The 13,629-nt window shown below is 42.0% G+C and overlaps 1 protein-coding gene across 1 annotated transcript in view; it reads left to right on the top strand.

Moving 5' to 3' along the window:
• Positions 1-13,629, top strand: part of COLGALT2 (collagen beta(1-O)galactosyltransferase 2) — a 147,170-nt gene that overhangs the window by 76,593 nt on the left and 56,948 nt on the right. The window contains exon 6 of the mRNA XM_060131833.1: positions 5,306-5,425. Within this exon, the coding sequence (XP_059987816.1) occupies positions 5,306-5,425 (120 nt within the window). The remainder of the gene's footprint in view (positions 1-5,305; positions 5,426-13,629) is intronic.

Consider the following 13,629-nt stretch of genomic DNA (forward strand, 5'->3'; position numbering starts at 1 on the left):
GGCCCTTTAAGGGTACCATCCAGGAGTTGAACACATCACTGCCATGCATAGCCCATTAGCCAGACTTAGGACATGGGACCACACCTAGCTCAGAATGTTGGGAGGCTCAAAATGTCTTTATTCTATGCAGTCTAGAGCCCCAATTCTCTCTCTGGGAGGAGAAAACAAATTTTGGGAGGTAACCAGCAGTCTCTGCCACAGTCCCCCTGGAAGGAAAGGCAAAACCAGACTTCACTCTTTCATGAACCATTGTAGACTTTTAGAGGACGACAAGTCAGTAGGAAAGTAGGTTATTACTCTTGTGTCACTTGCACATGCAGTCAGGGAGGATATAATTCACTAAAGTGGTTCAACATGAAGATACACAACATTCCTAAAGCAAGGCTTTCTTCTCAGGATCATTCAGACCTTCCTGACAGAGGCCAGGTCCCATTATCAATGAGCCAGAAATGTGCCACTTAACCACTAGCAAAAGTGAGTTTAGAAACCGGGCAGATGGTGTATAAACTCATGTGGCTGTATGGTCAGGGTGGATGAGATCATGCACAGACCCCAGGCAGTTGAGGCAGGTTGCTGGCCGCTGCGAATATTAACAAAATTCAAGCTACAACTCACACATCAGGCCATCCTAGAAGCCTTAGGTATCCCACTTGTCAGTTGTAGATTTGGTAGGAATGAGAATATTTGGTGGAAATGTGGAAAGCTGATTATTTTTTCCCTTGGCAGCTAGAACCATTTAGACCCTTTGGCCAGGTGTAGACATGTTTTAGGTCTGTGTCAGGGCAAAAGCAAGGTTCTCATACTCATGTGGATTGGAAGTTTTCATGAAGGTCCTTGTGTCAGCGTTAATGGTAACTGCTTCTTTCCACTTGGTCTGTGATTGGCTCTGATTTCTTCTCCAGGATGGGAAGCAGACTCAGGGCCTTCCCAGTCCTTCAACTTGTGCCAGTCCTTTTGCTTAAGAGCTTGAAGTAAAGATGCTCCAAGAAATTGAGCTATTAACCATTACAATAATGATCTTTGCCTAACAAAGGCCTCCTTGATAGACATTGCACAAGGCATTATTGTGACCCAGTCACTAAATTATTATGATATAGTTTTTAAAACCAAGAATTGGATTTGGGGCTGGAAGAATGACATGAGCTAGATAGGAATTTTTCAGCTATGCCCCTTGCTTGGCCTGTTCACTTTGACTTCATTCTTTATTGGTCAGATTCCCATAGGCCTACCCAGGACATTGAAAGCAGGTGCAGAGGCCCAGAGCTGTTTGATGATTCCGCTGGGAGGAGAGAGGCAGAAAAGCAAGGAGAGAGGGTCAGTCCTGTAGGCTTTCCTGCTGTGCCTAGCATTGTGTTAGGCTCTGTGACAGTGGGGGAGATAAGATCTTTACATGTGGAAACAAATAATAGTTATGAAGCACTGAAAGCTGAGGGGTCAGATCAGTGGTACAAACTGTGAATAGGGCAGGAGTCAAGATAGGAAAGAATGACTGTCATTTGGGGGAATGAAAGAGCTTTCTTGACAGTCGTGTGGCTCTAAAATAGCACTTTTACTCAGCTTGAAGTATTTTTAGAAGAGACTTGAATGAGCCTGGAGTTCTGTGCAGCCCATGGAGTGTTTCTAAGCTCTTTCCCTCTTAGGTTCAAAGCAAGGCACTTCCCTTCTCTCTTGAAAGAGTCTTGATGAAAGATGATTTATATTCTTTTGTTCTCACTCTTATGAAGCTCCCTAGCTATGGATCATCCATTGGAGTATCTTTTTTTTTTTTTTTTTTTGGTGTGTTGGGTCTTTGTTGCTGCACGCGGGCTTTCTCTAGTTGTGGCGAGCGGGGGCTACTCTTCGTTGTGGTGCGCAGACTTCTTACTGCGGTGGCTTCTCTTGTTGCAGAGCATGGGCTTTAGGCGTGCGGGCTTCAGTAGTTGGGGTGCACGGGCTCAGTAGTTGTGGCTCGCAGGCTGTAGAGTGCAGGCTCAGTAGTTGTGGCGCCTGGGCTTAGTTGATCCGCAGCATGTGGGATCTTCCCAGACCAGGGCTTGAACCTGTGTCTCCTGCATTGGCAGGATTCTTAACCACGGCACCACCAGGGAAGTCCCATAGAGTATCCTTTTTTAAATGTCCAGAAGGAAATAGAGGGTCCACATGTCCCAGGCAGGACCATCTAACCACAAACCTCGACCCTTAATCTTTCACCTCCAACTCCAGGCATTGCCACATGTGGGTGAGGCGTGACAGGGGCAGTCCAAGGGTGCTGGAGTGCTGGGGCGTGGCTGCCCATCCAGCCCAAGAAGAGAGCACAGGGGTCATGGGCAAGTCTCCGTGGCTCTAATGAAGCCAGGGTTGGGAGTTCACCTCCCGCTGTGGCCAGTGATCTGGGCTGTGTGTCACGGCCACAGTAACCACCTCTGGCACCAGCCAGTCATCCTCCACATGTCTGCCGTGAGTCAAAAGAGGCAAGAGATGTGGGTGACGGGCAGGCAGAGCTTCCTCCTGCACGTCACGGGGAGTGCTTGAAAGTGCCTCCCATGCGCGGGGATGGCAATCCAGAGTGTTTACTGGTTTTGAGACTCGGTTTCCAAATCCTGGGTGGGTAGAGAGATACTTGACGTTGGCTCTTTAGGGGCAGACATTTGGCACTAATGGCTCTTTAGCGACAGAGGTGTGACCTTGGGCAAATCACAGCTTCTCAAACTCTGAGCTTCCATCACCAAGGATAAAGGTAGGTAGATCAATCTTGCAATGTTAGGGTACTAAGTGAGTGCAAGAAAATGTTTGCTATCTTCATAAAAGAAGTACAGGCCATCAATCTTGATGGTAGATCAATCTTGCAATGTTAAGGTACTAAGTGAGTGCAAGAAAATGTTTGCTATCTTCATAAAAGAAGTACAGGCCATCAATCTTGATGGTAGATCAATCTCGCAATGTTAAGGTACTAAGTGAGTGCAAGAAAATGTTTGCTATCTTCATAAAAGAAGTACAGGCCTTCAAGGTATAGTATCCTTCACCATTCTTTTTCAAAGAGAAAATTGTTTGCCCCAGAAGTAGCTTTCACTGAGTGCCAAGTTCCTTCATAGATTTTATCTAATTACCAACACATTTTCTTTTAAATTTTTTATATTTTTATCGAATTATCCAGGTAGATAGTTGAATCAATTCGAATAGTCCCCCACAGTTTATTATAAAATCAGAAGTCCCCTGGGTGTCACCTCCCTGTACCATTTCCTTCTTTTAGAAGACAAGCACTTTTAACTCTTCTAGATGATGGTACAAGTGTAATAGTCACATCCATGTTTCTAAGTAGCATGTTTATAATACTGCTTCTTGATTTTCTGGTTTTGCTTTAGGCAAATACCTATTGACTCACTAGTGAAGAGGAGGAGTTAGTCCTCTTCCCTCCCTCTGCCACGTTCACGCAAACGCATTCTTCCCATCACCCTGTCCTCTTGATGTAGTTATGTGGTACTTTAAGAAAGAGCCATGGTCAGTGTTTTTGTTCTTATAATCATGTGAACCTAATTCCATTTATGGACTATGGCTAGTTTTCCTTTCATATCTGACCTAACAATTGCCTTTTATATTTGCTTAGTTTTATTATTACTAATGCCATCCAAAACTAATCCCTGACTGTCTAAAACTCCTCTTAGAATGGTCAGATTCAGCAGATGTTCTTTGTGTGTGTGTGTAAAGATATCTGTCTCAGAGCCTCCTGTTGTTCTCTAACGTGAGAGGTGCCACAGCTGCGGAGCTGCAACTCCCTCCTCTTCTCTTCTGTATTGACCCTCCTGTTCACTATGTCCTGCATATTCCCTGTTTTTTGTTTTTTGGTTTTTTTGTAATCTTCCCCCGCCCCTCTTTCTTCTCCTTCTTCTTCCACATCATCCAGTCACTGTCTGAGGAAGTGTGATGGCAAGTAAATATGACCTTGCACGTCTGAAAATGCCTTTCTTCTCCCCTCACACTTGATGGATAGCTTGGCTAGGTCTCACCTCCCCTTTTTACTGAAGCTTTGGAAAATTGAATGGTAAAATTATTTACCTAATTAGGGTAGAGAGGCAACCTAAACATTAAATCATTTCCCTTCTGTTTCCTGAATTCATCACGACTTTGCAAGAGGGTCCGTTTGGATTTGAAGTTTCTCAGAAGCATTCATGTCGGCAAACAGTAGAGCTAGTGAGTCCTGTTGGTGAAGGCAAGAGAAGTGACAGTGCTTGCTGGACCAGCCCTGTTGGGAGCCGGGTTCAGTAAAGGGGAGGATAAGAGCTCTTTTCTTTGTTCGTTCTTCTCTGTTAATGCCACAAGACAGCTCCACCTGATTTGGCAGGTGATGCAGCTGACTGGAGGAAATTTCATCTGCACAAAATAGAGAAGTCGCTGTGCAGGTAATTCCCTGTCTGCAAAGCATAGGTGATTATAGAAATTAACAGATCAGAAGCTTGGACACATGGACCAGAGCTTGGCAGACTCATCCTTTTACCTAAGCAGTCTTTTCATTAGTCAGGACTGTCAGTTGCTGGATCTCTCTGAGACCCTCTTGATTCCAATATTCATAGCTACCTGGTTGAACACAGGTGCTATATATAACTCTTGGAGTTAGCCAGCTGGGGCTGTGAAGACGGGTTTTGAAAACAAGAGGGCTGTGCTATGTCTCTGGTATTGTCATACTGAAGGTTCTTAACAGGACTTGAAATGCAGACTTTCTTTTGTCCCTTTCTGTCTCTTTTATAGAAGTTTCATGTCTGTTGGATGACTCCAAATCCATGCGTGCTAAGAGAAGAAATCAAACCATGGAGAATCATGGAAAATTTTAAGTTTTCTTTGTTTTTTATTTTTTGTTCTACATATGCTTAGAGTTAGCTTTAATAATCTGTCAGCCTTACAGGATTTTCCTGTTTGCTTTCATGTCAAATGTGGCTTTTATTCCTCATTTTCTCTTTATTTCCTGTAGGTGGATTACAGCGTTCCATTCTGTTCTCTGGAGCGGGAATTCCTTGCCTCCTTTTTGATCCCATCATGCCTTTAGTGTTCATTTCAGGCCACAAGGATGCTGTCTCTTCAGAGAGAAAAAAATCAATTTCCTCTGAGCCGAACAATGGCCCAGGGTTTTTATTTGTCCCAAATTCTGGTTACACTTTCTTAATAAAGGAGCATTTTTGAGGTCTACACAACCTGCCCGGAACAACTACTTGTTCAATTTCAGTGCCCAACTCAGCTTTGGCCACAGCCTAGTCTCTTTTTTCTTAGTTGTCACTGTAGAACTAAGAAGTGTATTTTCTGATTGGCCAGTTTTGTCCCTCTCTTGTGTCCTCAGGCATCCAGATGCACCTCTGCAACAGAGAGCACTACGGCTACCTGCCCATCCCCCTGAAGCCCCATCAGACCCTACAGGAGGACATTGAGAACCTCATCCACGTGCAGATAGAAGCAATGAGTGAGTGACCCAGGGGCCTGGTAGTGGCTCATGTTCCGTTGCCACCGTGAACATACCAGCCACTTTTTCCCTCTCCCAGGACTGGAATCTCACAGCCATTCGTCAGCCAAGGCTGAAACATAGTTGTTCATTTGTTCATTCATTCTCAAACTTTTCCTATGTGAAATATGAATATGACAAAGTCTTTGCCTTCAGGGAGCTTCCCTTCCACGTGGAGAGCTGGGTACACGGTAAATACATTTCACACAGTGTCCTAAGGGCTATAATGGTATTTTGTCTATGGATTTAAAATCTAACTTTGTTGCTTTCTAATTATATGACTTTGGGCAAGTAATCTAACCTCCTTAGTTGTGAAATGAAGATAAACCATCTAGGGTTTGGGGGCAAATTCCCCATGATATATGTAAAAAGTATACTAGCAAAAACAATAATTATGACTTCAACTTAATAATAGCTTATGGTGTAACAGATACCATACTAAACATGTTTTGTACTTTGTCTCATTAATCCTTACAACAACTCAATGAAAGGTTTTATTATTGCTCATATTAAAGATGAAGAAATTGGGATGTAGAGAGTTTAAGTATCTTGCTGTAGATCATTCTGCTAAATAAATGATACATTGGGATTTGAACCAACCTTGCTATCTCCAAAGCTCAGATTCTTAAACACTGTATCATATTGCCTCTGGGTCTGGCATGATGTCAGAACTGGTAAATGCTCAATGATCAGGGACTACACTAATTATTATGTGTAATGAGCAGTGGTGTCCAAAGGAGAAAGTAACAAAAGCACTCTGCCTAAGGGAGGATGCTGGAAATGGCTACCCAAATGAGAGAATATTTGCAATGAATTTTCATGCAGTATCTGAGAAACTCTGTTATTCATCACCAGAGCATAGGATGTGTGTATGTTGGCAGTCGGGGTGATTGGGGAGGCACAATGGGAAGCAGGGCTAGGAGGTAGGCAGGAGCCCAGTTAGAAGGACCTCTAATGTATAAGAAGGTGTTTGGACTTTTCCTGAAGGGAAGAGAGATTTTAGCAGCGAAATGTCAGGTTAAAAGGTTGAAATGTCGGGATTTAGAAAGGTCACTCATGGTAAGAGAAACACGGCTGAAGCAGCATGGGGCAATGGGTGCTGGCCTTAGGTCAGAGGTGAAGAGACCGTTTTGGACATTACATGGTAAACTAGGCAAAAGGTGGTGAGGATCTGAGCTAGGGCAGGAGCAGTGGGAATGGAGATAAACTTATGACATAGACTTGAAAGGACTTAGCCAAGAATTTGTGGATGAACAAAAGGGAGGCAGAGGAAACCTTGTAAGTTCTGACTTGAATGTCTGGAATGACTGCAGGAATTTTAAATGCATGTAGTTTAAAGGAGACATTTGCAAAGAAAAATCATGAGTTCATTTTTAGACCCATTGAGTTGCTTGTGAATATCTGTTTCCTGCTTCTCACCCCCAGACAATAAATCCCTTGTTCATGTTAGTCTCAAGACATAGCCCATTCCCTGCCACCCAGTAGGCACCCAGTAAATATTTGTTGAATGAATGAATGAGTTGCCCAGTGGATAGATGGAGAGATGAATCTGAAACTTAAGTTCTATCAAGTCTAAAGATGTTGAGTTGGGATTCATCAACAAGATAATGTGATATCACAGAATTTTAAGAAAACAGGAGCATGAGATATGGAAGGAAGTTCAAGTAAGATAAGGACTGAAAAAGAGTCCAGTGGGTTTTTTTTCAGCTAATTTCCATAAGAAGAATGGCTTCAGAAAAGGCTGACTCAGAATTTAAAGTGTTTGAGAAGTAATTAAAAAGCAAGGACATAGAGAGAAAGCAGAATTTTTTCTTTTAAGAAACATGGTTAGGACCAGAAGGTAAGACAATAATAATTATAAAGGTTCATCAGAAGATTCCTTTAAATAGCAAGCTCTCCTACTGTTTTTACACAGGATTGTGTTTGCAAAACATCAGTTAGCCCAGTATACCAGGGACATATTGGTGGTGATGAGCAAAGCATATCTGTAGACTATACCTGGGATGGAGAGCAAAGCACCCCTGACATTACAGCCTTTGTTGCTGATGCACATGATAGTTTGCAAGCCATTTGGTCTTTCCCGGTCTCAATGTCCCTGAGTTTGAAAACAGAAACAAGAGATCACTACTATTCTCTATGAGTACAGAGAATAATAGAGATAATGGAGAAATAATAGAGTATTAATGGTAGTATTAATACTCTATTAATAATAGAGTAGAATAATAGAGTATTCTTGGGGGGAATGAAGATTGAATAATCAGCTGGTTCACTGGGATAGTATGTCTAGGACCAGCCCTTAGGAATTTCTTTTGTGAATTTCTTTAATACATAGTGTCTCTGCCTCTTCTCTATGTTGTAGACACAGAGGCCAAGGGCAGTATCTTATTGCCTTCTATCCCAATCACCTAGCACAGTGCCTGACATATAATTGGTAACAAACAAATATTTGCTGAATGCATGACCAGACAAGTGAATGAAAGAATGAGCAAATGAATAAAAACTGTGTTGCAAAGAACATGCAACATGAAGCCAGAATAATGGACTTGAACCCAGGCTCTATCCTGTAAGAAGGGAGAATCAGCCTCTCAGAGCTTTAGTTCCTTTATCTGTGGAGTGAGGATAATAACACTGACTTTGCTGGGCTGAGAGGAGCAAATAAAAGAATATACATCAACTCCATAAAACAAAGAGGTGTTGCTATTATTAGGACTCCATTTAATGCTTGGTGATGTGTGTCTCCTTATCATCCCCATGCCATGGCTTTCAATCTTGACTCCAAGTAGATGTCCACCCAGAGAGGCTGACCAGAGCCTTGCCTTCTCTTCTTTTCCCCCACAGAACTGAGAGCATAGAAAGTTCCCTGTACACAGAAACACACACACTGTCAAAATCAATTTTAATGATTACAAATATGTACAACACTATGCTAGGCAGGTAGATTTCATTTGGGAAGAACCTGTAATTTATAGCTGTCGTTATTGATCCCCCGTACACTCCAACTCTAGTGAGAGGCACTTTATATATGGCGTTTTATTTAATTCTTGTATTTACCTTCTCTAGTTATAATTTTGTTAAAATTTTACATCCTGAATTTTAAAAGGCAGAGCATAATTGGGATAATAAAATAATTGGAAAATAAACCTTTGAGGGTAATAATGCAGAAACACACACTGAAGGCCTATGTAGGATTAAGAAGAGGCTGGTGATGATGAAATCACAGCTGTCAAGTGTCCTCAGGAAAGATGAACTAGATGCTAAACGCACTAGTTCATCTGGAACCCAATGGGCAGTTAATAAATGGCTGCTAATAGACTGTACAACTGAAGCATTAGAAGAGGCGTAAAATTTATGTACAAACACCGAATGCCTACCTACAATGTATGAGTCACTCTATGAGGGTACTGGGGATTCACAACATTTTACAACCAATTCTGTTTTGGGTGTTTATATTTAACTAGGGAGACAGGACAGACATTTTAAAAAGACCCCAATGATGCAGTATATTGCTTTGTGAAAGGAGCAGTTATAAGGGCAGTAGGAATTTGGAGTAAGGAGAGATTGCTGTGGGCTGGTGTGATCTAGGAGAGCCTGACAGTTCTTAAGCTGGGCTTTGATAGAAGTGTGGAGTTTAAACAAAGGGAGTGTTATAGTGAGGGCACTATACGTAGAGGAAACAGACTGAACAAAGGCATTGTTCAAAAAGCATTCACACCCTGGAAGAGAGCAGGCTTTAAACAGTAGAAGGCAATAAAGTTTGAGTGTTGGAGGGGTTTAATCGTTATGATTCTTGAATGCTCAGCTAAAGTACAATGCCCATTCTAAAAGCAGTAAGGATGCAAGGAAGGCTTTAGAAGAGCGCATCAGGCTATAAGTATTTATTAAACACATACTACGTTCCATGGATTGTTCATATGCTGGGGATGCAGCAGTCGACAAAACCAGCAGAAGCTCTGCCATCAAGGAATTTATATTCCAACACAGAGAAATATACAATATACAATATCAAGGAAGTAGCCACGTGAATATGTGGGAGAAGAGTGTTTCAAGCAGAAAGAACAGCACATGCAAAGGCTGTTAGGAAACAGCCTGGGGTACTCCAAGAACAACAGGCCAGTGTGTTTGGCATGTACAGAATGAGAAGTTGAGTAGGAGATGCGGTTATGGTGGAAGAACTGTCCAGATCATGCAGAGCCTTGTGGCCACAATAAGGAATTAGGACTTTATTCTTTGGGTAACAGGATTCTATGTGGGTGGGGCAGGGAGAGTGGCATGATGTGATTTATGTATTTAGGTAAATCACTCAGGCTGGGGTGTGGATACTAGAGTGTAAAGGGACCAGTACATCTCTCCTGGTGAGAGATGATGGTGGTTGGAATGCAAATTGTAGTAGGAAGGTGAAGAGAAGCAGGTGGATTTGGGATATATTTTGGGGGTCGAGCCAACAGGACATACAGAGACCTGGATGCAGCCCATGAAGGAAAGAAAGGAATCAGTAATGACTCCAGGATTTTGGCCTAGTATACCATTTAATGAAATGGGAATGGCTTTACAGGAAAAGACTTAGGGAGGGAAGTTGTGGTCATATAAGCTTAAGATAATTATTAGACATCTAAATTGAAAGTTTAGGAGATATTTGGATATATGAATCTGGAGTTCAGGGAAGAGACTCCAGTTGGAAACAGACATTTGAGAGTCATCAGCATTAAAAGGATATTTGAAGCCATGGGATAGTGTGAACTTGTTTTGTAGGAGAACGTAGAAAAGAAGAGGAGAGAGTGGAGGACAGATCCCTGGAGGACACAAACAGGCAGAAAGCTGGAAGGAAGAATTAAGAAGTGATTCAAAAAGGAACCAGATGCTGTTGAGAAGTGAAGTCAAATGAGGATACAGAACTCATCACTGGTTCTCTCAAGGTAGAGATCTGTGATGACCTTGATAAGAACCACGTCAGTGCAAACGATTGGAATAAAGCCCACTGGAGTGGGCTGAAGAGAGGGCCATGGGGAGATGAGAAAGTGGACTCTTGTTGGCACGGGAATAGAGAAGTAGGGTAGTGGCTGTAAGAGAGTGACAAATCAAGGGAGAGGTTGTTTGGTTTTGTCTTTTATGCTGTTTGTGGGGTTTTTTTAGGTAGGGTTTTAGCATGTTTGTATGCTGATGAGAAAAATCCAAAATATAGGGAGAATTTAATGATGTAGCAAAAAGATAATTTAAGATCCTTGAGAAAACAAGTTCTAGATAGAACAGGGATGCTATCGCAGATGGGAAGGCAGAATGCGTAGGCAGAGATGCAGCTGGGTTTGTAGACTTGAGGTGGAAGGAAAAGGTAGGTCTAGTTTGGCTCTAAACATTTTCTCTATGACATATATAGTCCAGTCAACAGCTCAAGAGAGATGTTGAAGATTCCAGGAGAGAGAACAAGACATAAAATAGACCTCTCAGGGAATGGGAAAATAAATTTACTAGGGAAGTACAGCTGCATCATTTGGCAGTGTCGAGTGCCAATTTGACATCTGTGGCTATAATTTTGAAGTGACTCAGTATACGCAGTTGTGTGAATTTCTTTCATAGTGTTCTTCTTGGTGCTAAGAGGACAGTCAGGTTTAACTAGGATTGGGGTTTTGCTAAGCAAGATCAGTAAAGGGAATCAAGGGTCTTACAAGGGATGAACTATGAAGTCTAGGTTGGGTACTGATGAGAGTGAGAACAAGAAGGGTGTGATGGATGCAGACATGGTAGTGGGTCACTGAAAGAATGATTGTTGGTTCTAGATTGTTGGTTGTCGGATGGATCACCATGTGGATGCTGAGGTTTGAAAGAACGATGGCAGGGACACTGAAACTGTGAGCCGGAGGTTGGAGACATCAGTGGCTGAGGGAACATGATTAGGAGGTACAGAGTGCTAAAATATGCTTCAAAGAAGCCAGTTTTTGAAGGATGAAAGAGAAACAGTTTGCAGTGAGTTGGGGGACATGAGAAAAATCAGCGTTCACTCTGACAGCTGAAAGGGAGGCAGTGTCCTCAAAGGAAAGCCAAGTTTTAGTCAAAACAAAAAGGCAAAGAGACATTAAGAAAAAGTGAAGGGACTGAAAATATCAGGGAGTTTGTGAATTTCAGACTGGAGTTTCTGAGATCAGAGAAGAGTTTGGGCTGGGTGGAGATGGGGTATAACAACAATGGCTAACACTTTTTTTTTTTTTAACATCTTTATTGGAGTATAATTGCTTTACAATGGTGTGTTAGTTTCTGCTATATAACAAAGTGAATCAGCTATACATATACATATATCCCCGTATCTCCTCCCTCTTGCATCTCCCTCCCACCCTCCCTATCCCACCCCGCCTCTAGGTGGTCATAAGGCACCGAGCTGATCTCCCTGTGCTATGCAGCTGCTTCCCAGTAGCTATCTATTTTACATTTGGTAGTGTATATATGCCCATGCCATTCTCTCACTTCGTCCCAGCTTACCCTTCTCCCTCCCCGTGCCCTCAAGTCCATTCTGTACGTCTGCGTTTTTATTCCTGTCTGGCCTCTAGGTTCTTCAGAACCTTTTTTTTTTTTTTTTGAGATTCCGTATATATGTGTTAGCATACGGTATTTGTTTTTCTCTTTCTGACTTACTTCACTTGGTATGACAGTTTCTAGGTCCATCCGCCTCACTACAAATAACTCAATTTCATTTCTTTTTATGGCTGAGTAATATTCCATTGTATATATGTGCCACATCTTCTTTATCCATTCATCTGTCGATGGACACTTAGGTTGCTTCCATGTCCTGGCTACTGTAAATAGAGCTGCAATGAACATTGTGGTACATGACCTTTTTGTTTGTTTGTTTTTGCGGTACGCGGGCCTCTCACTGTTGTGGCCTCTCCCGTTGCGGAGCACAGGCTCCAGACGCACAGGCTCAGTGGCCATGGCTCACGGACCTAGCCACTTCACAGCATGTGGGATCTTCCTGGAACGGGGCACGAACCCGTGTCCCCTGCATCAGCAGGAGGACTCTCAACCACTGCACCACCAGGGAAGCCCCCGACTGTTTGAATTAATGTTTTCTCAGGGTATATGCAGAGTAGTGGGATTGCTGAGTCGTGTGGTAGTTCTATTTTTAGTTTTTTAAGGAATCTCCATACTGTTATCCTTAGTGGCTGTATCAATTTAAATTCCCACCAACAGTACAAGAGGGTTCCCTTTTCTCCATACCCTCTCCAGCATTTATTGTTTGTAGATATTTTGATGATGGCCATTCTGACCACTGTGAGGTGATACCTCATTGGAGTTTTGAGTTTCATTTCTCTAATGATCAGTGATGTTGAGCATCCTTTCATGTGTTTGTTGGCAATCTGTATATCTTCTTTGGAGAAATGTATATTTAGGTCTTCTGCCCATTTTTGGACTGGTTTGTTTGTTTTTTAATATTGAGCTGCATGAGCTGCTTGTATATTTTGGAGATTAATCCTTTGTCAGTTGCTTCCTTTGCAAATATATTCTCCCATTCTGAGGGTTGTTTTTTCATGTTGTTTAGGGTTTCCTTTGCTATGCAAAAGCTTTTAGTTTCATTTTGTCCCACTTGTTTATTTTTGTTTTTATTTCCATTTGTCTAGGAGGTGGGGCAAAAAGGATCTTACTGTGATTTATGTCATAGAGTGTTCTTCCTATGTTTTCCTCTAAGAGTTTTATAGTGTCTGGCCTTACATTTAGGTCTTTAATCCATTTTGAGTTTATTTTTGTGTATGGTGTTAGGGAATGTTCTAATTTCATTCTTTTATATGTAGCTGTCCAGTTTTCCCAGCACCAGTTATTGAAGAGGCTGTCTTTTCTCCATTATATATTCTTGCCTCCTTTAACAAAGTTAAGGTGACCATATGTGAATGGGTTTATCTCTAGGTTTTCTATCCTGTTCCATTGATCTATATTTCTGTGTTTGTGCAAGTACCATACTGTCTTGATTACTGTAGCTTTGTAGTGTAGTCTGAAATCAGGGAGCCTGATTCCTGCAGCTCTGTTTTCCTTTCTCAAGATTGCTTTGGCTATTCAGGGTCTTTTGTGTTTCCATACAAAGTGAAATTTTTTGTTCTAGTTCTGTGAAAAATGCCATTGGTAGTTTGATAGGGATTGCATTGAATCTGTAGATTGCTTTGGGTAGTATAGTCATTTTCACAATG

This window comes from Lagenorhynchus albirostris, chromosome 2 (genome assembly GCF_949774975.1).
Source record: "Lagenorhynchus albirostris chromosome 2, mLagAlb1.1, whole genome shotgun sequence".
NCBI lineage: Eukaryota > Metazoa > Chordata > Mammalia > Artiodactyla > Delphinidae > Lagenorhynchus > Lagenorhynchus albirostris.